The following is a 24,976-nucleotide window of genomic DNA, read 5'->3' as shown; positions in this document are numbered from 1 at the left end:
TCTTGTCTGTGAGCTGGCTGTGCCCCTCCTCTTTGCCTGCTGCCCACAGCTGAGCCAGGGGCTGCTGTGCTCTGCTTCTGCTAAATACTTGCAGTTCCCAGGAAGAACAGACGGGAGGTTGTGATACACAGGAAAACATGGAGTCGCTGGCATCATCTTAGGTGTCCATTATATTCACATCCTGAGGTCACTCTTGGTGCCAGCTCTGTCTTCGATTAATAGATAAGGTTCCCTCTCTATTTGCAGAGTTACCTAAATAATCTATTACTGTAGGGAATAACTACAATATTACAAATACTAAGTTAAAATTATTTTGTTAACTAAAGCCATTGGCAAATATTTAAGAATGGCCAAAGCATATGAATTGACAATAAAGAACAGATACAAGATAGCAAAATTCTTACTTGTAGCATCTAGTGGGATAAAGTAAACACCTTACAATATTTTTTTTTTTAATTTGGGTTAATTTTACTTAATTAGAAGCAAGCCTTCATGGTGCACCTGGTGAATGCTTAGGCTAGAATATGCTAATACAACCAATTCCCTGTCAAAACATGACAGGAACATTTTATGGAGAGCTTGGTTCTAGGAAAAACATAATTTGGGAAAACTACAAAGAGTGTGTGCGATAGTTTGCTGTATTGCAGTCCTCTAATTCATGGAAAAAATTTGAGAGCCTGTGAATCTGTATTTTGCAATTAGCACAGATACATTGTGGAGTCCTGAAGATACGTAATTAATGTGAACATATAGCAAGTAATATTCAGGATTAAAGCATAAAATCTACAATAGTCTCTTCTGTGAACTCATGTGCACTATATCTCTGTGTGAGAAAATAGCTAAATTGCAAGCTTCCAGTCTCTAATCAACTAGAAATAGCAGAGACCCCAGCCCCAGGTGCATCAGGTACCCAGGGAATTCAGATGAATTTCTTAGCTACAAGCTAGCTCCTTAGCTGTGGGTCTGTGTCACAGCATATGGCACAGTTGGGACAACTGCAGTACACTGAGCATCACCATACAATTTCAGAAGGCTTTAAGCATTTGCTCATTCAGAGTAACACCTTATCACATCAGAAGGCTTCAAGCATCTGCCATTCTTGTTCTTCAGCCCAACCTTTTATACCCCTCATGTTCATGCACTGCCCCTGCGTGCCTTCTGTTCCCTTTGGTGGTTGGTCAGTGCCTGGGCACTCCATGGCTCATTGCTGTCAGTGCTGCTCACCTGCTTCTCACAGCTGTAGCCACTGGGGATGAGGCTCAGCTGCAGCCCCATTCCCAATTACCACAGGTCTATGCTCTAGCTGAGGGGAATAGCACTGTAACTGCAAACACCTCAAAAACACTTCCTTCTACTGATCAGTCCCATGTATGTTTTGCCCTGTTTCAACCAAACACTGTTAATCCAGAAACTATTTTTTGGAGGTCCTAGACTGTTTGATGGCATGGTGAATGTGTGGAATGATAGGTGGTGCTGAATGTCGTGTGCATATCACTCACATGAGGCTGTGCTATCTGAGCAATTTGCCCAGGGCCTGCATAAAGTGAACAGAAGACATTTGATTACTGTGCAACTCCCTAAATGAAAAGTTTGTAATGGAGGCATGGTTTCCAATTATGTCTTGTTTGAGAGCGTATCTTCAGCTTCAAGAAAGGCTCAGATGATTAACTCCATGTCCTTACTCCCTCTCCCAGGCAAATCACAGGGAAATGGTAGGGGTACTTCAGTAGTCCTGGACCACTGTAGTGGTCCTGGACCACATTTCAGTAAAAATGAAGCTGAAAAAAATATGTTTGCTGTTTGGCATCACCAGAAGACCATCTGGATTTAGTTTTGTCCTAAATTCTGATTGTGCTGCATCAAACTTAGCTCTTTCAACAGTGATAAGTCTCTTGACATTAGTGAAGCTCAGAGCACTTTGCACACATAGCATTATGATTGCTCTTATTTAAAGATAAGAAGACTGAGGCCCAAGGAGGAAAAATGTGTTTGCTAGTTGTCTTGAATTGATATTTGTTCAAACATAGAAATTCTAGGATGGATAGTAGTCAATTCAAGCTTTCACTGTAGCTAATGAACCTATGTTTGAATCATCTAGTGTCCAGGCTTCTTAGGACCCTGGTACAGGTTGCAGATTTCTCTAGATCATTTCAGGAGAGAAGGCTGAATGTCAAGGTGCTGCTTACTGTTTTTCCATACTCACATGTAATTGAGTCTGGACAGTATGGACATGCATGATCAGCACCAATCTGTCGACACAGAAACAAAGGATTTCCTGTGAAATCCTGAAGTTGTATGCCCAACCACCACAGAGAAGAAAATCAACGATGGCCTCTGTTCAACAAGTGGTTGAGGTTGCCTAAGCTCTAAACTAGGAATGCGTGGGTACATCACACAAGAGAGCGACACTCCGTGATGGACTGTGACAGTGCAAAGAGCGCACTCTGCGCTATGTGCAACGAGCATTCCTTTTGTAACGTGGTCCATGGCCTGCGTGCCAGAGTCTGCCTTCAGCTGCTGCCTTCAGATAAATTAGTGAAAGATGGTTTGTTGTACTGAGAAGAAAACACAGTCCTCTTACCTTGTGTAAATGCAGGCAAAGGAAGACTAGTAAAATATTTGTCTATGGTAGGGCAATGTCATCTAGTTACCAGTCTACCAGCTGTCAGGCTCCTGACTCACATGTAATGCAAACTTGACTATTTAATATCCTCCACTTCACAATAAAATTTCAAAGTCCTTTTAGGGCTTATGGGCTTTTTTTGATACCATCTTATTACAGTATTTCCTAAGAGCACCTTTGAGGTAGTATTTTCAAGGTATCGATGCTGCCTGGCCCTTGAGTGCACTCTGCGGCATGAGGGGACGCTTTTCAAAGCCATCCTGAGTGCAGGCTGAGGTCTGAGAGGTCTCCAGGACCTGTGCGAAACATTTGTGGTGAAAACCAAGGTCAGAGCTACATGCCTTTGGGAACATTGGATATGTTTATCACTGGGGTGGAGGCAGAGGGAGGGAACGGGTAGGGAATGTTTGGTTTTTTGCTGGGTTTTTTTTTTTTTTTTTGTTCCTTTAGGTGGAAGGTTTTGGTATGTTGTTCAGTAATTGCTTCAAGTGAAAAATCATTTCCCGCCTAGCAGCAAAAGTATGCCTGGCAAGGTGAGAAGTGTTTTAGGAGCAGCACTTCACAGAGTTGATTTTTAGCCAAAATCAAGTCCCTCTGGGAGCAGTTACAACTGGTGATATTTCTTTGCAGGGTTGAAGCTACTCTGACTTTGGGGACTGAGGAAACCTTTTGCTCTCTAAAGGAGCTGCACAAGTGATATCAACTCATGTCACTTTTTCTTCTGCCTAGACACAGTTAAGGTGGGCCCTTGAAGCTCTCAGACCCAAGCTGGAGCAGGAAAGAGGCCATGTTGCCATAGTAAAGCAAAAGGCTTACTAAGAAGAATATGTGAATTACTGAAATCTAGGAACTATTTGAATACTTTGGTGACCCATTCTTCAGGCCTAGAACTCCCTCTTTTTTTTTTTTTTTTTTTGTTATTTTTTTTGTTTTTGTTTTTTTGGTGGGTTTTTTGTTGGGTACTTTTTTTTTTGGTTTTGGTTTTGGTTTTGTTTTTTTTTTTTTGCATGAAGAAATAATCTTCAGGTGAATGAAGGAATTTCAAATTAGTAAACTTTCAGAATTTTACCAAAACACATATTGATGGAAGTCTGGAAATTGCATGCTTTTGAAAAAAAAATTGTTAAAAGAACTATCAATCACAAGGCCTTTATCTGGGGGAATCACACTGGTTACAAAGTGTATACATTAGAATCTATTGGTCACTCAGATGCAATCATTATGAGTTAAGACATGTAGTAGTATATTGCAATTGTAATAGTATAGTTGTGTTTTTCATAGCCAGTCTTTGAAATGGAGCCCAGTTGTAGCCACAGAGAGCCAGTATTTTAGGATCTAAATAAATACCTTTATTTTTCGTATATTCTGGGAAAAAACTTGAGCTGGTGTGAACAAGGTAGAATATTTAGTCTATCCTCTAGTTTTTGTTGCTTTTTTTTAAAATCAGGGACCCATATATTCACTCACTGAACAGTTTAGCTTCTCATCTGTCTTTTTTTTCTTTTAATCTTGTGCCAGGTGTTTAAGAAGTGGGCAGCAGTGGTATTTCAGTAACCTGCTTTCGAAATTATTTGCATACCTTTGTATTTTTCCATGGTGATCAATGCTCAACTGTAGTGGAACTTCAGTCAGTAAATTTTATGTACAACTGAGTAATTTTTTTTAATTAGTCCATTCTAGGAATTTTAATGTCTATTTATAAATATTTATATTTTCAATATGTCTTCATTTAATCGAGAAGATTTTTCACATTGTTTTCAGATAATCACAGGTAGTATGCACAATGATATGTCAACACTGACCTTAGCTTCTCTATTTCTCTTAGTTCATCCACATTTTGTTTGTCCATGTGTATTATATTTTAGTTTATTTATGGTTTTCCTTCATGGGCTGTCGGAACAGACAAGTGTTTTCCATGCAAACACCTTAATAAACTGCAAAGAAAGAAAATATGCTATTGCATACTAGCAAGTGTTATATAGACTGTCTTGAATACTTTAATCAGTGTGTACGGCTACTAGAAATCCACACTGAAATAATGTTTGATTTGTCCAGAACTTTCTGGCACACAAATACAAAGCATTTAGTACTATATTCTGGGTTGTGCATTGAAAGAGTGTTGGGTGTGTGCTCTTTGATTTGGAATCTCTATTAACTTACCTCAAAATCCTGGATAAAACTGAGTGGAGACCTTTGGAATTGATTAGCATGTGCAAATCATATTTCTAAGTACTCCTGCTGATTTACTGATTTTAATTATTGAATTGTAGTGTTTTTGTTCCTTTCATTTTGTTGAAAAATCTTCTTTTGCAAATAAATCCCCTGTAGCTGGTGTTTCTGCTTGCTAAAAGATAGTCTTGTGTACCACAAGTTAACACATCGGTAACTTATAGTGAATAATTCAACTTCATGTAAATTACAATAAAAACTTTTTGCTGCAGCTCAGAGGTGATGAACAAGATGCTACAGCTGAAAAATACTTCCTCTTGAGTTTTTGCTGAATTTTTTTTTTTCAAATTTTGGTGGTTGTTACATACTTCTAGAAGAACATTGCAGAAAAGGTTTGTTCTTTTTGTTCTCTTCTGAACACCTCTTCTGAAGTCACTTCTGAAGTATGACTTGTTTTGCTACTAGTGCATGTGAGTCCATATATATGACAATGTTTAAAGTATTAATTAATTCTTGCAGCTCAGCCTTAGACTGAAATTTAATAACATGTATGATTTGGTTTTCCCAGGTTATACAAGTCTTTGTCTGAAGGAATGAGTCTGAGGAACCAGCCTAACTGTGCTTTCAGTACTTCTGAAGGTGGACTGCAGGGAAGAGAGGATGTTGTGACCCTAACCTATGGCCAGATTGAAGAGCTGGCAGCTCAGCTGCAGCAAACTCGATTGGAGCAAAAGGACACTGAGCTGAAACTCCACAAAGCCCTGGAAGCTTCGCAGGAGGCCAATGAAAAAGTTCAAAAGTAAGTCACTTGCCTTCCAACAAAAATTGCAGTTGTAATCCACGGGAAGCATTTTTTTCTGGTACTTTGTCTATAACTGAAAGTGTGGCAGTACTCAGAAAAGGTCCTTTAAAACCTTTTGTCAACTCATTTCCTACTCAGAGTGAAGCTGATCATTTTAACAGTTTTGTGCTATTAGGAAGGTCAGGGTACCTCTCATGACTGTTAAGGAAATTGCTTCCTACATGTGCAAGGCACAGAGAAGGTCTTTCCATCTTCTATGAATGGTTTTCACTGTTCTTTTACTCTGTGGCAATCCTATGGTAACAGAGTATTTACCTTTATAATTGCATGGTAGAATATTGTGGTTCTCATTTTTGGTCTGTTACACAGCTGACAGGTTTCATGCCACGGTAAATGCTTATGGGGTTGTTTAGGGGTGGCTTCAAAATCTCGCTGAGAGCCACAGGAAGTCTCTGAGTCAATGAACAGAGATTGTATTCTCTTTCCCATCATGAGTTTCCCTGTTAAAATGTTACTGAACTCCAAAACCTGAAGTTCATCTCTAGTGAAGTACTTATTGTCATGTTTGTTATTAGCAGTGCCTCTTGACAGTCTGGCACCTCTCATCTCTGCATTACATTCATCAACTGCAAAACTCTCACCCTTCCAAGGTGGCCAGTGCTAAACTGATGAGAACTGTCCTATCTGTCCATATATGCCTTCAGCTTTAATGTCTACAGCATTTACAGAGTAGCCAGAAATTGGCTTATAATATATTGCAAGGACCTAAAAAAAGCTTTTCTTGTTAAAAAAAAAACACATGCTGAGTTATTGTATTTAAAAATAGTTATATGCCTATATTTTTAATTTATTTGTGACTACATAAAATATAATTAATGTATCTATATATGAAAGTGCTTCTTTTTAGTCATCTCTTTAAACCCTCCAGTGTTTGTTTGATAATCATTCAAGTCTTTATTCTGAGCGCTCAGACATATTTGAAACTTCGAGAGGTTGATAAAAATAAACCTATAAAAAAAATAAAGTTATGGTAAAGAGAATATTGATAAAACTTTTCTGTACACTGGTTTGAGTTGTTGCATCTAGTTTTATTTATAAATGTTTAATAATATAGCTGCGTAAGCAGGGGTTGAGATTTCACTGGGTTTTTTTTTTCCCCCTGAAGTGAAACAATCTTGTTCAATCCCATGTACCCAGGGTGGCTAAAGTAGAAGTGCAGCCACAAACTGAATTAAAGTAGTGGTGATGCACCACTATAATGAAAAGAATTTACGTAATTTAACATACTCAACTACTTGGGAAAATTTTGGTCAGGTTAGTTTTCATTATTGTTAAGATCAGACGACTGAGCCTATAGCAAAATTAAACAATTGGTTGAAGTCTTTTGATGACAATAGCATGCCCTTTTTACCACGAAACCGTGGAAATGCTCTGCGCGTCTTCCCAGCACCCGGAGTCATCCACCCCCATCTTATAATTCAACCTGCAAACAGATTAAGCAGCTGAGTTTGTGGAAAGTGTGTTTACTTTGAGCTAAGAACCCTTGTGTGACACTATAGAGATTCCTCTGACACCTCTGGGAGAGCTACACAGACAGTTCGTACTCATCAGCAGGGAAACGGGGCTGAGAATTCCCAATTTCTTTGTAACCTCAAATGCTTCATACAAATCAGTGTTTGGCAATTAGGCAGGAACTCATTTGTTAGCTTAGCATTTTATTTAGAAGATGTAGGATGTTCTACATTTCAAAAAAAACCTGACAATTTACAAACCTGTCAACAGAAAGGCTTTTTGGTATCAATTACAGTAGTATTAATTATTAGTACTGCCTTAAGAGGATGCTTAATGTATTTTAAAATGTGTCACTAAAATTCATAGACTAAAGATTGTTAAAAAATAACCTGTTTTCTTGACTTTTTTAAATGCTCAACTAAAATTGAATTCTATCATGTGAAGGAAGTATTTTTTTTCAGCTGTATAAAGTAGTTTCTCAATATTATTTGGTAAAGTAGCAAAAAAAGGTTAAAAATCAGAAGAGTGAAATAATTATGACCTTCATTAAGAAAGAACATCATTGTAATTAAGAATGTTGAGAAAAGATGTATTTTGTATCTTCATAAAATGTAGTTTACTACTTTTACACTGCCTTTGCTAATCTGTTCTCTAGCAACACTAAAGAATTTTTTAATATTCTTAAAAACTTCAGTGTTTGCATTCAGCATGATATGCAGAGCTTTAAAGAGAGTTGTAATTCTCCACAGCATTTCCATCATGTCAGCCATTTGTGTACCCACCAGTAGTTGTTACTTTCTAGACGTGAGACCCAAGGCAGAATAGTGGTCCTGTGCTTTCCATCAGGACAAAGAGCATCTAAAAAATTTCTTAATCCTATCTCACACAAAACAGCAGCTGTGAACCAGGAGAGGATGTTTTGGTATCTACTTATAGTGAATTTGGACGTAGCAAACATCTGTTTATACTGAAGTAGGGTGAACATCTCACGTTGGCTAGCTGCAGTGTGAGATATAAATTGAGACTGTCTGCTCTTGCCTGTGAAGATGATTCACCATCCTAACAGAGGTGCTGGTGTAAAACAAGAAACATTGATGCTCAGAGGGTGGCCACACAGATTTAGCTACATTTGCTTGAATCTCTTTTGATTTTGAAACACTATCAAGATACACTTAGACTTTTAAGAGAGTGTTATTTATACTTTATAAAGCAAGTACACATTTTAACTGTGGTCTAAGTAAATAAGTACATGTATGTACACGCATAACAATACATATTTATTCAATAGACTATTATGATCTGCACAGTAATATTTTTAATCAATGCTCTGGAAGGGCTATGACTGGATTCTAGATTTAATTAATGTGTTCTATTTTGTGGTTACAAAGAATTAGGACAGGAGCACAGAATTCACCAGGAGTGTTGGTACAGTACCACAGGCCCCCTGCAAATTTGTCCTGCCTGAGAAGCCAAGAGCCAGCTGGTGCAGTCCCAGCAGGGAAATGGGGCTGACCTGGAGAAGGTGGCTGGGAGAGCCTGTGAATTAATTAATACCTCTGCCAGCAGAGGAAGCAAGGCATTTTAAAAATGTCCTTCCGGCTGGAGCCTCTGGGATTGTGGAGTGGTTGCTGATGTCAGTGAGATCAGAGCAGGTTATAATGTAATACCAAATCAATATTAGCCAATTATCAGTAAAGGTTGAGGCCACTTTTGATGTTTTTCCAGGAAATGTTCTATTTTTCTGCAACAGCTTTGCAGCTGGAGTGAGTTTTAATGCAATTTGTCTATTGGGGGTTCTATTTTTTTCTCATAATTTAATGATTCTAACTCAGTAAAGCACAACTCTGCATGTGAGCACAGGTACACTTGCATAGTCGTGTAGCTGTGTGAAGTGGCAGAGGAGGGTGAGTGGGTAGAATTTCTATGTAATCCTCTAAAAATAAACACAAATCCACAAAGTAACAGTGCAGTACTAAAATATACAGGTATGAAAATAAGCGTAAATGTGAGAAGGATCCTGCTTGTATACTTTGTCAAGGTAGTTCTGACTATGAATGAAGCTAATATAAAAGTGATGTAAACCAGAAGTCATTGCTTCATTTGTTTTTAACTCTTTATTAGAGACCTTTTCAATTTTCTTGTTCTTTCTTTTAAAGAGGAAGTCAGGAGAATTACAGCTTTGGATAAAAAATTTCAGTTGATTAAATACATAAGAAAACAAAGTGGTCTTCTGAATTAAATTCTACCCTTAATAACATTTGCTTACCCCTTAAGGTCTGATTTTTTTTTTTTACCACCTAAATTTCATTGTAATTGGAACACACCCTTTATTTGTTTAGTCCTGAACTTCCCTCCAGCCTTTTTGAAAATGCTTTCTCTGCTTTTGTACTTGTTCATTAATTTTCTTAGCTGATGCTGATGTAAGTTGATCTATGAAACAACAAAAACAAACAGTTATTACCAACAGTTGTCATGGATGAAAAGAATATAAAAAAATGTAAAGAAATAAGAAGTAAGGATTTATTAAGTAGTTAGTGTCCCCCTCTTCTGCAAGTAAAACTAATCTGCCTTCTGAGTCCGGGAGCTGTGTGCATTTCACATCAATGTCCAACACGTTCTTCAGTGCTGGCTGGAGGGTCTAATCTTTCCCAGAATGATCAGAGCCGTGCAGTTGAAGAACAAGGATGAATATTTGAATAATCACACCACAATGTGAGGTGACCCTCCGACAGGGGACTGACCAGATACACATATGGATTTTGGGAAGAAGCTCTGATGCTCTTTTTTAACACAGCTGTGAGAAGAATGTGCCTGAGACCCAGTAGTCTTTCTGGAGTATAGCTGGCAAAGGAAACCATGAGGAGAAGAGAATTTAACACATGGGTGTAAGGGAGATCACTTCATTGATGCGATCTGAGGGGAATGTGTAATGACTGGAAGAATCAAACTTGGCAATGAAAACACAAAGCTCTTTTCATCAATTCAAACGCTGACTCTAAAGCTGCAGATGGTTACCTCCAGCCTTGCCTATTCAGTGTGGGGTTGTATAAAATGGCACTTCGGTGAATACTAATAGATCAAAACAAAGATTTAATAACATAAAGATGTGGTGTTCATTTTTAAATGAGGATACAGGTCAGTGTCTCAGAAAAGAATTAAATAAGTATCTTTATGTATGGGTCTAAAGTCTCTGGAGATTTTTAACTGCAAACATATATTTAGTGTGCAGATTGTATTCAGTAGGGGCAGCTATGCAGGGAACAGGCTAAAAGCAAGATTTCAGAATTATTATACTAATTGAGCCTCTTTGCAACAGGCAAATGTTGTTAACTAGTTATCTCCTTTTAAAATCATACCTACATATATTTAGCTGAAGTATACATTGTAGCTTGTATGCGTTGAGCTACTTGTTGTAGGAAAGAATGGAGCTAGTTAATTAGAAATTGCAGGCAGAAGCGCTTCACAAAAGAAACAAGTTGTACATTCACTGGGACTTAAAGCTGTTTGTTTTGGAGGAATCACCAAGTCTTAGAGAACTCAGTTGGCTTTATTTTAAATTTGAGAGAGATATTTCTTTTGTTTTCTTCTTTCAAAACAATAAATATGATTTGATTTCTTACTTTATTAAGATGTTATATTTAGATGTTGAGACTTTTCTATTCAAACTAAACCACTGTTTTTGTTGGTTATTTTACTTACAAAATTGTACTTTGGTGCATGTCAGATCAAAACATTAAATACTGGAGGCTAAGAGTACAATTTCATAGATACTGGTAGTTTCACTGATTTGTGTCAGTAAATAATTTAGCACATTTCAAAAATTATTTTCCTTTTAATGATAATTACTGAGCTGACTGCTGCTGTGAAATTCTGCTGAGTTGGAGTAGTTGGTAATCCTTTAATATCATATGGGGAATAATTTAACTGGTGCTGGCGTTTTGAAATGTAAAGTAAATCCTGATGTCTTGTTTAAGAATGTAGATACAGAGCTAGTTTCTTAGTTACAACGAATTGATTTTGCTGTGTCGCACTAAGTTGCATTCATTTGTCCCAGTTAAGGGTATGACCTGTAGATTGCTGACAAACAGATGCTGGTATGTTCAAAAGACAATTGAGTGAGAGCAAGGTGCTAAGAATCTTATACTTGCTGTAGCAATCCACAGAAGTCAATGGATATCAGAGTTTGTATAGAAGGAAATGGGAAGCAAAGGAAGACGACTTTTGTAGCAGTTTAAGATACCAATGCAAATTAGCAAAGGTTCTGGTTTTCAGAATTGGATCAAAACTTATTAAATGGGATTCAAAATGGAAAAAACTCCTTGATGAGGACTGATGTGTTGGCTGCCTCATACACTGATTAAAAGCAGATTATAAGCTCCATGGGGCCCATAAGAGATACACAATCTCCACAGGCAGGGTTTTATGGTGTTTAGGAAACCCACACTAGCCAGATGGAAGATTCCCAGACACGCAAAACTACCACACACTCTGAAGAATTCTGCAGAGCTGATGCAAAATTTTTTGGCGTACCAGACATGAATAGGAACATGAGAAAGTTCAAAACACAAAATCTAGTAACCGTCACTCATATCACATATGAAATTATTACCATAGAACAGCAATTAGAGGCTGTGTGAATGTACCAGATTTAGGGGCAGTAGGCTGGAGTAGTCTGCTTTAGTCAGTGAGGAAATAAGACTAATTGAAATGTGTGAAAAAGTCATGCTTGATTTAGCTGAAAGCAGTACATAGCAGGGTCAGAATTTTTTTAAATACTTGGAATTCTGCAGTAACACCAGTGATTCCTCTCAGAAAAATTCCCCTCAGTCTGCACTAATATGCATGGTGAAATGATGAATTAAACAGTCTTGTAGAGATACCTGTTTGTTGTAATAAAAAAAATTGAGTGAGCCAATGAGGTTATGTGCAGCCTCAGATAAATTCAACATATAGACAGAAATAAATTTTCTAGGTCTGAAGGAAATAAAATATTGAACTAGTATTCAAGTCTAAGGTGAGCTGAACAAATTCAGTCATCATTGGCATATTCTCTGGACTGCTGTCATTACACATTTCTGTATCACTAGGCAGATCGTTTTTCCCTTGGTAAGGCTAACATATTATTCATACTGTACAAAAGGAAATATATAACTTTTGGAAAGCTGAAATGAAATGTATTTTCCTTATTGGATTATATTAGCTTTATTGAACTACACCAGTTTTTTAATTGGGCACTTCATGTTCCAGTCCAGCTAAAAATTTGCAGGCTGTGATGGAGGGAGTGCCTAATAACTCAGTACCATTAAGACTGTTAACTTCTCTGCCCAAAGAAGCACTTTGGATAAGCACTTGGGATAGAAGGACTTGGACAAGCATAAGCAGAAAACTTCTAACTGAAAAAAAAATTATAAAACAATTGACTTTTTATCTTTTCTGCCTGGTTTCCCTGGAGACCCAAATGGAGAAGCACATGCTGAGACAGAGTGAGGCACACTGGTTTCAGAGATCCATGCAGAGCCGTGTGACCTCAGACATTTTTTTCAAAAGTGTCCTTGGCATCTCCCCCCATCCCACCCCTAGTTTTCTAAGTAGTTGTTTGGGAGCAGGGATTCTCCTCCAGGGTGTGACAGAATGGATCTCAGTTTTCTCCTCCATCTGTGGAGATTCAGATATCCTGCACCTCTGAGAGGCATTTTAGCCACACAGGTCTGGTCTGGATGCTCCCTCTTCCTTGCTTTGAAGCAGTACCATGTAGCAGAAAATAGAGCAGGCTGCTTGGATCAGAGAGGAGCAAATAGTCTACTCACCTCTGAGAAACAAGACCTGTTTCTGACACTTACCTTTAGGGCTTTTTCTCAGTTTTATCCAATGCCTCTTGAACATAAATACAAAACCAGTATCAGAACTTCCATCTCCCATTTTCCAGATGGGCACCCTTGATCACCACCCACAGAATCACACCTTCAGGTCTAATAGCATTTCATATGTTTCTTCTGTAGAAATTCACAGCTTCAGAAAGAAAAGCGTAGTAGAAGTGTCTTCAACCCTGGTGTCTACTGCTCCCCTGAGAAGTGGCAGATGTGGGTTAAAACCAGGTTTTCCTTAGCTTGGCTGAATGCTCTAACTGGAAGTATTATTTTTGCTTGTCCTGAAAAGGAGAGCTGGGAGCACTGCTGTTGTCTTTATCACCTTAAAAGAAACTTGTGGCCTTAGTTTTAGAGAAGGTAGCTTGAGGACTTCTGGACAGCCTGGAGCAAGGCACTAAAAGTAAGGGAGTGCCCTTAATAAAGCAGGTTGTGGTATCACTACTGAAAGTCTCATACAATTATAATGTGTGATATTGCCAGAGCAGATTATGGGATATCCTTCTCTCGGGTATTTTGGGTGTCATAAATTGTAGTGAGGCCAGTATTATGCTCAGTGGTGCACTTAATGGAATGAAGACAAAAAAAAATCCCAATCAAAGGGAATGACAGGCATGCCTTTTGTGCATTCCTTGCACAGCCAAGATATCCATTGGCTGCAGGGAGTTTCACATGGATGAAGAATGCAAAACTGCACATACAGCCAAAGTCAAGTATTTATTTTCTTTTTGTAGCTATGGTTTACTTTTACTTAACCTCTGTACATTGTGGATTGCAGTGCAGATATTGTTTTGTTAAAGTATGGGTAGTTACAATATAAACACAAATATTTATTGTCATTTGAATATTTATCATCTCAGCCTTTATAATAAAAGCAGTGCTGAAACTTCATTCTCTCAAACACTAAAATGTATTCTATGAAAGTCAAATGTTTTCAGAGTCAACATAATCACAGCATCCCAGTTTTTGACCTGTGTGTTCATTTACAGTTTACTTATAGCTGCTTCAGAGAGATGGAAGTTTGTAGATTACAACATGGTTTTATTGATTTATCAGTAGCAAAATACACTAAGTATACACTCAGTAAACTGGATCAGCTAGCTCTTGGGCTTGTATTGTATAATATCAGCTTGTTGTGGAATACTTCAGAACAAAATCAGAATGTTGGCATAGTTAACTTCAGTGGTGTAAACCAGACTTGCAAAGACTAATATTTAGTAAGACCAATAACACAAACAAATTAGATTTTGAAGTTGTTTGCCCAATAGGAAGAAGCATGCTGACACAGTATTTGTAAGCTTATAGTTAACTATTCTATGAGAAATTATTAAATAACTTTGAACAGCAGATTGAGTGCTCCTTGAAGAATAGCAAGAAAACTTTTTCTCAGAATTGCTTTTTTTTTTCCAAGATGATAAAAGGACTGTCATAGCAAATACTCATTTACTTTAATATTTTATATCCAAATAAAATAAGTCCATGGCATTTACATTGCCGTTACTAAATAGTATTTGGTTTGTTTGCAAGAGTCATTTATTTGTGGCTTGGCTGAAGGAATAAAAATAAATTTGCGGTTCTTTCTGTTAATACTCATACTGTTTCTTAACATATGCAAAAGATTGAATACTGTAAATGTATATGCAGAAGCTCAAAAAGAAAACCCAGACTTTCTGAAGCTTCTGAATTACGTATAACCTTTTAAAGAATTGCTGGGACAGTTCTTTACAACAACATAAAGAGATACCTGACTAAGCCAACAAAGTATTTTATTTTAAGCAAGCTTGAAATCATTTGAATTTTTCCACTGCTAAAAATTAAGTATACCTTTACTATACATGGGGCTAGTTACCTGAGAAAAAAACTACAGTTTATGTTTCTGAACTACTACTGAGCCATTAATTGGTAGTCAGATTTTTTCATAAGGCTTTTTTTTTTTAACAAGGTTTTGTAGAAGGGCAGTATCAACTATATTTATGAGAGCTAACAGCCTTAACCCCATAATCGCCACTGTTGTTTTATTGGCAAATTGCTCGACTTTCCTGTTCTAGATTTATGCTAGCATAAATCTATGTGAGCATTAGGATACAGATCCAAACACTGACCTGCTGGAAGGCATAAATCTTTAGGATCACATTTTAGCTTCAGATCATGGAATTCTTGCCCATAGAAAGTATCAGAATTCAGCCTTTGAATGAAAGACGCTACAGGTAGTGTGTATTGTGCAGGGATTGAAATGTGTACAATAAAATTATTTTATTTAGCAATTTACTTTGTGCCTCATAATATATGTATTTCTATCATTTCTATTTCAATCCTTGATAAAATAATCATAAATTATTTAAGGGATATAACATATGCGCATCAGATAAAAGGGATATCTATGCGATGCACTCAACACGAAAGACATTTTGTAGATTTTACTCTATGCTTTTGGAGAATTTTGTGACTCTTTATGTAAAGCCAAATTTTTATGCTTTCATCAACAGAAATAAAAAGGCTTTTCTCCTACAATCAGTCCCACTCATGTCATCACCAGGTAGAATTGCCACCAAGCGAAATATTAGGAGGAAGAGAGGATGTTTTGTCCGTGGATTTTTTGTTAGTTTTTGAGGGAAGACTGCCCTTTTTTCTGGAAATACTTTACAGAAGTATGAACAAGTGTGAGTTGTCCTGACACCACCAGAGGGGTAGAGAGTTCACCTGCCAGTCTGAGCCCATTATGAAGGACTTATCACTAGCAAGAGCTTAGTAAAATGCTTTCCTTTTACATCCATACCTGTTTCCATTGCTACGTGATCGCTAGGTGCTGTGTGCATCATTCCAGCTCGGGCAATATCACATCAGTGATAAAAAACAATAAACCTATGTAAAACCTATTTTTAATGTGGAGGGATTTGATGATGGTTTCTAGGAAGTGATTTTCTCTCCATGAGCTCCAGATTAATTTTGGTCAGGAGGTGGAACCACCTCAGGGAGGTGGAACAGGATTGAGAGCTGCTTAGAGCCATCAAGTCTGCAATGTTTTTTTTTTTAATATTTGTGGACTCAAGAAAAAAAGACAGGTTCATAGGAAAAGCAAAAACTGTACATGCAAGCTGCACAAAAAACCCCAAGGAATTAATTCACTTCTTCCCATGGCAGGCAAGTGTTCATCTATCTCCAGGAGATCAGGGCCCCATCACACAGAACAGCTACTTGGGAAGACCAACTCCATCACTCTGAATATCCCCCCTTCTGCCTCCTTCCTACTCCCTTTTATACTGAGCACAATGTCATGTGGTCTAGAATATCCCTTTGCTCAGTTTGGATCACCCACCCCAGCTGTGTCTCCTCCCAGCCTTCCACATGCCTTGAGCCTCTTTGCCAGCATGGCAGTACAAAAAGCAGAAAAGACCTTGGCTCTGTGTAAGCTCTGCTCAGCAGTAACAAAACCATCTCTCTGTTATCAGCCTGTGTTCAGCACAAATCCAGAACACAGGCCCATACCAGCCAGAGAAAATTATCTCTACCCCGGCCAAAACCAGCACCATAGTACATCAGTATTTGCAATTGTACAAACTCACTGTAAACAGGACTTGACCAGAAGGTGTCTGAAGGAGGTGAGGCTTGCTTGGAATAGGCAACTGAGAGGTTCAGACTTGACTTTACAAGAAGTCTAACATGCAGAAAGATGTAATGTGGTGGTTTCAGACTGATAATTTCAACTTACAGTGTCTCTTAAAAAGGCCATTCTCTGCGGATCTGTAAATAAACTCTAACTGTTCATTTTGAGCAGATTTGAAATGGTTTGTTTTAGATAATCAATTTTTGACATTGCTTTTAAATTTCCCTGAAGATGGATTTAGAACAAACCAAAATCCTCTATAAAGGAGGTCCTTTTTTTCAACTCCTGAAATACATTTCTGTTGAATATAGTATAAGGAAACTGGCGAGCTGTTGCCAGACACAGTTCAGAGCCCAAATTGAGAAGCTGAGAGAAAAAGGCTCTGTATTCAGCAATTTTAGTTTCCAATTAAGTGGGATACTTTTTTATTATTATTATGTTTGTAGACATGAAGAACCAGATCTGAGACTGTACTGCCCACAAGAATGTGAGGAACAGTTCAGAGACACAATAAGATTGCCTGTGATTCATGGCACTCTAGTGATACCAGTCATTACCAAGGGGCAGGACTAGTGTTCATCAGGAGTTTTCAGGAATTACTATTTCATTCATTATTCATTATTCATTCTTTGAATGAATAAATACTGTGGCAGAATACTTTCTGTGGGGAAGACATATTACCATAAGGTAAAACTGCTAGTTTGCCATAATCAGGTGACACAGATTGCCAGGAGGTATTTGGCAAGAAAATCCAGGAGACACTTGCCTATTCATATCGGCACAAACTTCATGGAAATGTAAGGCGTACACTGTAAGAAGTAGGTTCCCATGTCAAGATTTCTCCTAAGAAAAGAGAACAGCTGTGACATCAAATGTGTGAAAAAAGTTCTTGTCAGTGCTAAAAGTAATTCAAGTTAAGGAAGAAGGTGTAGAAAAGGTTTTTCTGGCACAAATATAAGTAGTAAACTTTGCATTAAATTGCCATATAAACTGTTGGATTCAAGCTGGAGTGATAAGGGAAATTTGGAGATTTGTTTAAATAGTCTGATGTGTATCATTTGACTTTAAATATGCCAATATATCCTCTATTTAGGCTATTGTCCATTTTTTATCTCTAATATCAGCCGCATGCTCAGATGTGAATGGTCCATTCAATAATAAGAGACTGGTCTTTATGATATGTCATAGATTTTGATGTACTGAAATACAGCATAGTTGTTTCAGGGTTTATTTTTCTTTCTCAGAAGCTCATTTATTTTTGGCAATCAGTGTATGCTGTCCTGAGCAAGCATTTGAAAGTAAAGGATTGATACCTTTCACAAGGTGGCATTAAATGCAGCATAGAAGCAAAGTCCTGATTTTGTATTATCCTGTAATGTGTAGCAATCTACATCAATGAAAGGGTGAAATGCTGTTAAAATAGACCAACTGTGTTTACTGCTCACTTTTCCTGCTGCTAGTGATGGCACAAGGTGAATAGTAATGGTGAGCTAGCTCATAATCTTCCAAACAGAAGGTAGAGGGCAAACAGTTTGACAAGATTAGTTATTGTGGACCACAGATAAAGGCTTAATATTTTAGCCAAGGCCTGTGTAAGCCAGGTTTATTTTGAAATATGTCTGCTGTCAAGAGCCCAACTGGCTGTATTTGCTTCTAAGTTTAATCATATACAGAATTACTCTTTTGGGTTGAGAAGATGCTGAAAGGGATTTAATAGGAATGCTTGTTTGGTGACAGTGCTTTTCAGGGGCAGAATGGTTTGCCTTGCCAAATTTAAAGCTTGTACATTTAATGGAACATACTTTTTGGAGTGACATTACAAACAGTGTTGGGCAGGCAGGAATTGGCAGCGGTGCCTGTAGTGATTAGATTCAACACTGTGGTCTACCATGGTTTAGAGCTCACTGAGCAAGCTGCTAAATCAGTCTCTGAGATGTGTGTTTTAAGACCAGGAAGGACCATTAATTCCAGTCAGTCCAGCCACTTGTCTGACAGAGGGCACTGAATTGTACTCAGCATCAGGTTCAAAACCATGCCTGAACTCCAGCATGCCATTTAGAAAGACACTCAGACTCTGATACAAAAAAATGCAGAGGGAACTTGGTTAAGAAGAAAGAGGCAGCCTGTGCACTGGAACCACATGTGGTCTTTATCACTGTGATGGTTTATGAAAGAATTGTTACAGACCATTAAATTCAACGGGCAGTGATTTTTACTGAGAAGATAAAAAATTATTTTTAAAAAGGCAGGCTTTTGAGGTGGCAAAAATAATACCTGAATTGAGGAATAAGGGTAATTAATAATTAGCTGAATCAGCCAGGAGTAAGAGGGTGATGGTTGTGTAGCATGGTAGATAGGTCATGCACTGAAAAGTCATATCCTTGATACCAGGCTTCAAAACACTGAATATTTAAGTATTTTATTCAATCAAAGCAGCCTCAAATTTTGAAACTGAGAACAAGCCCAACACCCAGTGTTAGCACAGTGTTACTCCCTTGAGAGGGAAGCAGCTGGGGTCCAGTTCCCTTGTGCAGATAATAGAGCTGAACCAGTTTGCTCCAGCCTCCTGAGAAAATGATCCTATCCAAGTGACTAGTTTCTGAGCAAGACCAGTATCACAGCAGCCTCTCTTCTCTATGTCATTTGTTTCCTTGAATTGACAGAAAATGCCTGAAAACAAGTATGCCATTTAGATTTTTATTAAGTTTATCCAAGAGGAAAACTGAAGGAAAGGAGAGAGGAAAGGAAGGGAGGTATTTTATTCTAAATGAAATTAAGTGAATTTGTTCTTATGACCACTCACCAAACAACCATTCACTGAACTCCACTGCTAAACTGCTTGCAGTGCTTTTGTCCAATGCATTTTATTTATCTAATATATTTTCAAAAGCTTGGTTTCTAAAGGGAATTAGTGTCAGCAAAACACATTCCACAAGAAGCCAGAAATCATGCAAGTAAGGCCATCTTCATAGCCTGAGCCTAATCTTATCTACTGGAAAGATAACGAAGGGCTATAGCTTAGGTTTATAAGCCTTTATATAGCATTTCAAAATCCAGGATGATTTTGTTTTTATCACTTAACTCCTCCATTTGCAGGTAGAAACCATTGTTTTTGGCTAGTCTGTATATTGCTTTGCAGATTAGGACATGGGCTACTTGAAGGGTGCCCTTTTCTGTCAGTTGGGTGTCCATTTTTTGTATTTCTGGGGCATGATTCCCAGGGAGGTCACTCTGTGTCTGTATAACTCTCATATTCAGAACTTGGGAGTAAAGGCCACTGTTGTCTTTGGGGTGAGTTGCTTTGGCCAGAGATGGAGCAGTGTGGAAGGATGTACCAACCTGTGTGGATTTACGCAGTTGCAGAGTTTTTACTGATCCCAAGCTACAGGTGAGAGCTAGACTTCTTCAGCAGAATATGTGAAAGAGGGAAGCAAGCCAAAAACATGCATAGGAGTGAGCAGTAGACAGTAGTAGGTACCATACTTGTTCAGCTTCTGGGCTCCCAGGGCAAACTTCTTTCTCAGGATTTTAAGTCTGCCTTATGGAGACCAAGTCTAAAACCAAAATTGTTTTTACTCATAGGAGTAAAGCTTTGCTAAAAGTCAGAGCAGATTGTCAAGCAATTCAGGATCTGTGTAAGAGCACTCCACATAACAACATACTCTCCATCCAGGCATTGACAGCTGTGTGCACAGGTGACAAGGGAGCACAGTTTGAAATAACTGGAAGAAAATTTGAGAATGGTTGAGAATTTGTCTTGGGGAAGACGCACCTAGTAATAATCCTGTTCAGGTAGCTTTCCTCTAAAAATAAGGATATTCTTAAAGCTTAGCAACATGTTTAAAAGGACATCATTAAACCTGTAACATCATAGCAGCAAGCCCCTTATGAAATTCTTTTTATTTCTATATAGAACACAGATTCAACTGCTTAATTCCCAATTTGTATGGAGAAAGAATTAAGCCGCTGCAATTTAAGACTCTTAACATTATGTCTTTTGCTAACTTAAAAATAATGATGGACTGGGTGTCCCTTTCCTAAATTATGTGTTTTATTTATTTTTTCCATTTCATGGGAGCATTACAGAAGCATAGATAGTAGTCTACACAGTAGTGTAGATAATATTTCTAGCTGTCATCTTTGTGCTTTTCATCAATGCAAATTCAATCTATCTTGAAAAGCACTGGACATTTTTACTTTTTACTTCTGGGTATATGTAAATCAATAGAAATAAAACTAAAGTTGTACCTGTCTATCTGAATCCATAGTTTTTTCCTGTATTTTATATGTCCTTTTGTACTCACTTTGCATGCATGCATACAATAATTGTATACAGAATGCTGATGTGGCACTTGTTGAGAGAATTTATTTGTTAAGGGACAGATTTTCTAGAAGTATTTGAAGAACAAAGGAATAAGGAAGGTCATCTACTGTGGTTTTCAAATATTTCTAAGGAAGAAATTGAAAGCTGTGAGAGTGGGGAGTGAGCCCTTAAGAGGCTTTGTAAAGCATTCCAAAAGGTGTGTGTCTGTCCTTGCACATTTGGACCTTCAGCACTACCACAGAATGGCCCGCCCACCATATCATTCTTCTGTCTGACCTAAAATACGAACTCAAATACTTTCTTCTTAAATTACTTATTTAGTTGCTTCATGAGATGCAAATTCAGTGAGTGTCCTTGCTTACATCCCAGGAGAAAGTGTCATGTTGCACATTTAACTTAAACTATGAGGACAGTTCACAAGCAAAAAGACATATGTCATTTGTTAGAATGTTAGAATTGGTTAGAATTTGTCTCAGAATACAATCAAATGTAGTGAGTGCTGCTTTCAGTTAAGTAAAATTTGGTGAAATTACACAAAGTAACAGAAGTTGCTTTCTTCATGTCTTCCATATTTTGAATAAAATCCTGCAAACATTGAGACTAGTTCCCAGTACTTTTCATTCTTCTGTTTAAGTTACCTTTGATCTTGAAGTATAAAACTATTACTGCAGTTTTGCACATTAAAATGCTCAGTCTCCAGAGGGAGCTGCCTGCAGTACCCCACTGGGCTGGGCACAAAGCCTTATCAACAAGGGCTGGCTCTGCCACCCTCACCCCTCATAGGTAGCACCTCACTGGCACGAACGGCCTTTTTAGCTGCCTTTTATTACTCACAAAGAAAATGTTGCTTAGTGTGAGGTGGGATGACAGAGTTGGGCCCTTGGTGAACAAAGAGTCCAGGATTATCATTCCAAAAAGCCCCCTGAGGCCTGTATCAAGAGTTATTAACCACTGATTCAGCACATAGCATTATTTTGTAGGCTTAAGTGGGATTTCAGTGGTATATTGGGTCTTGTGTCTGTGTAGGGGTAAATTTTGCCCTCTGTTATTTTATCTTATAAATAGCTGCTACCATTTCTCTTTTACATTGTTGCTTAAATCTCTTTCAAAGGTACAATATCTTAATCCACTGCTGCCTTTTTTTTTTCCTTCTGATAGAGAATAAATAAATTTGCAAGTCCACATATGACTGAAACAAAAGGCAAATAAGCTCTGCATGGTGTGTATTTGGTGAGGAATACCTCATTTTGATGATTTCAGTCATCATTCATTTGAAAAGCAGAAACTATGCTTGTTAAGCCTCATTATTTTCAATGAAGCCTGACAGTTTCAAGGTTAAACAGAAGACAGCTACTTTCATCCCAGTGGTATTTCTCTTCAAACATGGGCAGCTCTTCACTGACTTGTTCTGCTCTGGTGTGCAGTGCCATTGCTTGGTCACAGAGTGGTGCACATCTGAACCCAGTTGTAGGACAGTGTGTAAGCTGTGACATCCACCTGGTGTTTCCCCAAAAGGAGCCTCAATTATTGAAGTCATTCCCCCCCCCACCCCCTGCCTTGTATAAGCCACACAATATTTCTTTTTAACTGAACAGTGATTTAAATAAGCCATGATCTCAGATTTTACAGGTTTTATGCTGTCTCCCAGAAAAACAATTTTCAGACCAAACCTTCTGTTTGTCCAAACAGTTTGAAATGTTTCTCCAGTGCTTTTATGTCTCTGAAGTACATTAGAGAGGGTGCTAGTGTGAAAGAGACCTCCAGCAAGAGTTAAAATGGTTGAGAAAGCTGCTGTGCTTCTGAATGCACATGCTAGTGAAAGAGGACTAATTGCCATTGCTTTCTGAAATTGCTCCTGGACTGACAGCAGATGTAATAGGGAAACCTCCCAATAAGAGAGGCTGACAAAACTGACTGATCAGTAACTGAGTCAAAATCCTTAGAACTCAGAAAACATTGATGTATCCATGTGAGAAAATTTACAGGAGCAAATAATGTGTGAAATCCTTGACTTTATACCTGCATGGACTGACAGTTATGGCTGTTTGGGTGCTGCCTTTATAAAGACAAAGTGCATTAGGTGTTATTTTACAAAACCAGGGGGAAATGCACTAGTTGGTTAAAAAGGAAAAGTGACTATTGGAAAACTGAAGGGAGAGGAGCAGTGTTTTAGCAGTTTGCTACCTGTGCATTCATTCCCCCAGAGTCCCTGTGGAACACCGAGAATGAGCTGAACTTTCCACATACTTTTCCTGGTGTCTGATGATTACATTTGGGTGGTGAATTCTTAATCTCATTTCAGGAATTAAGTCACCTGGTGAGTACAATGAAAGGTGTAGCTTCATCGTGCTTGGTGGTTCCTGGAAAACAAGAGTGTTTCAATACGTACCAAGCACATTAGTCATGACTTGTGGCAATAAATCCATGTTGACTAGTTTACGTGCACTGAAGTTACTAATGCATTCATGAGATAAAACACATTTTGCAATTTTGATAAAGCTGTGTTATTTTTATTTCCTATCTGCGCTTCTCATGTTGTATAATATTTTTTTAATTGTCTTTCAAGATAAGAAAAAAATGGTCAACTTTGTAACAATGAATACAGCTATTTGAACCTGCAGCTCTGTTTATCCATTGTGGAAGCTGTGTCTATAATATTCTGGACATGGCTCTGAAAGTGTTCTGCTACACACAGTGTCTGCTTTTATACAGATGGTTTATTTGTGGGAGAGTTTTCATTGAAGGATACCATAAAACACAGACAAATTGAAGAAATAGCTTGAATACATGATTTCTGGAATGCTGAAGATAAATGTGTATGGATACAAAATTATGAACAAATTTAGTCCTTTGCATTTTTCTACATACTTTAACAAAAGAAAGGTCAAATTAAGCCAGTGAGATTGAACATGTTTAAAGTGCCTGTGTCTTAAAGCTAAGAGGATTGGGCAGCTCTCTGTCCTACTTACTTACACTGTTAATTTTTCTGTAGTTGAATTAACACAAAAATCACACAGGCCACCTTCAAAATATCATCATCCACATCCTCAGAAGCTTGGCTTGTTGAGTATTTTGAAAAAGTTTTTACATAAAACACATCAGCTTTTAGACATAAATTTATAAACTGGACAGTAAAAGTATCTGTTGGATAATGGGCAAGATATTATTTAAGGGGAAAGAATAGTTAAGTGCTACATTTAACAAGAGTCATGGACAGCTCATATTTTTAAAAGTGTAAAAATTAATTGTCCTGCTTACACCAAAGTGTATATTGTACCACAGGATTGCTGCAGAGTTTTGTGTTAATGCCATACAAGGACCTCAGATACTCCATGCAAAGGAGAAGTGAGTTGATATATATCACTGACTGCAGATGGGTTGGGTTGTAGGTTAAAAAGTTTTTCGCAAGTTGTCTGCATTTTCCCTTAATGTCTGTCTTTTACAGTAGTGCTTTGTTTCTGAGCGTGACCACCACCAGGACAGCTTGGTTCAGTGCAAACACTGTCTCTTTCAGCCAGAACATTCCTAACATTAGCTTCCTTTTTTTTTCTCTCCTCTCCCTCTCCCCTGCCCCCTCTCAGGTTGGAAAGGCTGGTGGACGTCCTGAGGAAGAAGGTTGGAGCAGGGACCATTAGGACCGTGATCTGATTGAAAGCTGTAGTCTAAGGAAGCTTTCACATCTGGTGACCAGGCTGCTTCATTCAGCACTGTGTAAACACTGAAGCCTTAACTTAGCAAACAGTTGTTAGAAGTGGGACACTCCAGCGACATTCCAAGCTGAGATAAAATCAAATCATAAATGTTTAACTACTTTGCTGCTGAGTTCTGTGATTTGTTAAAATGTTTCACTGCAAACATATGTTTGTTTTTAACCAAATGCATTGTGGCATGGTGTATTGTGAAAAATTATGTAGATGCTTATTTTAACAGTCTGTCCTCTCAGTGTTAAACTATAGTCTGCTGCAAGGCACAGCATGGTCATTTTTTAAATACTGCAGGCTTCAGGTCCAAAATGCTGCAAAGCAGTTTCAAAATTTAAATCCCTTATTTTATTTGTGAGGCTGCAAATAGTCCAGTA

The 24,976-nt window shown here is 38.0% G+C and overlaps 1 protein-coding gene across 1 annotated transcript in view; it reads left to right on the top strand.

Moving 5' to 3' along the window:
• The window catches only part of MIPOL1 (mirror-image polydactyly 1), a 182,985-nt gene extending 158,273 nt beyond the window's left edge, over positions 1 to 24,712 (top strand). Inside the window, exons 14-15 of the mRNA XM_053981400.1 lie at positions 5,361 to 5,591; positions 24,480 to 24,712. Of these exons, the coding sequence (XP_053837375.1) occupies positions 5,361 to 5,591; positions 24,480 to 24,546 (298 nt within the window). The 3' untranslated portion in view covers positions 24,547 to 24,712. The remainder of the gene's footprint in view (positions 1 to 5,360; positions 5,592 to 24,479) is intronic.
• Positions 24,713 to 24,976: the final 264 nt, after the last annotated feature.

This window comes from Vidua macroura, chromosome 6 (genome assembly GCF_024509145.1).
Source record: "Vidua macroura isolate BioBank_ID:100142 chromosome 6, ASM2450914v1, whole genome shotgun sequence".
NCBI lineage: Eukaryota > Metazoa > Chordata > Aves > Passeriformes > Viduidae > Vidua > Vidua macroura.
This window is presented reverse-complemented; position numbering and strand designations above follow the sequence as displayed.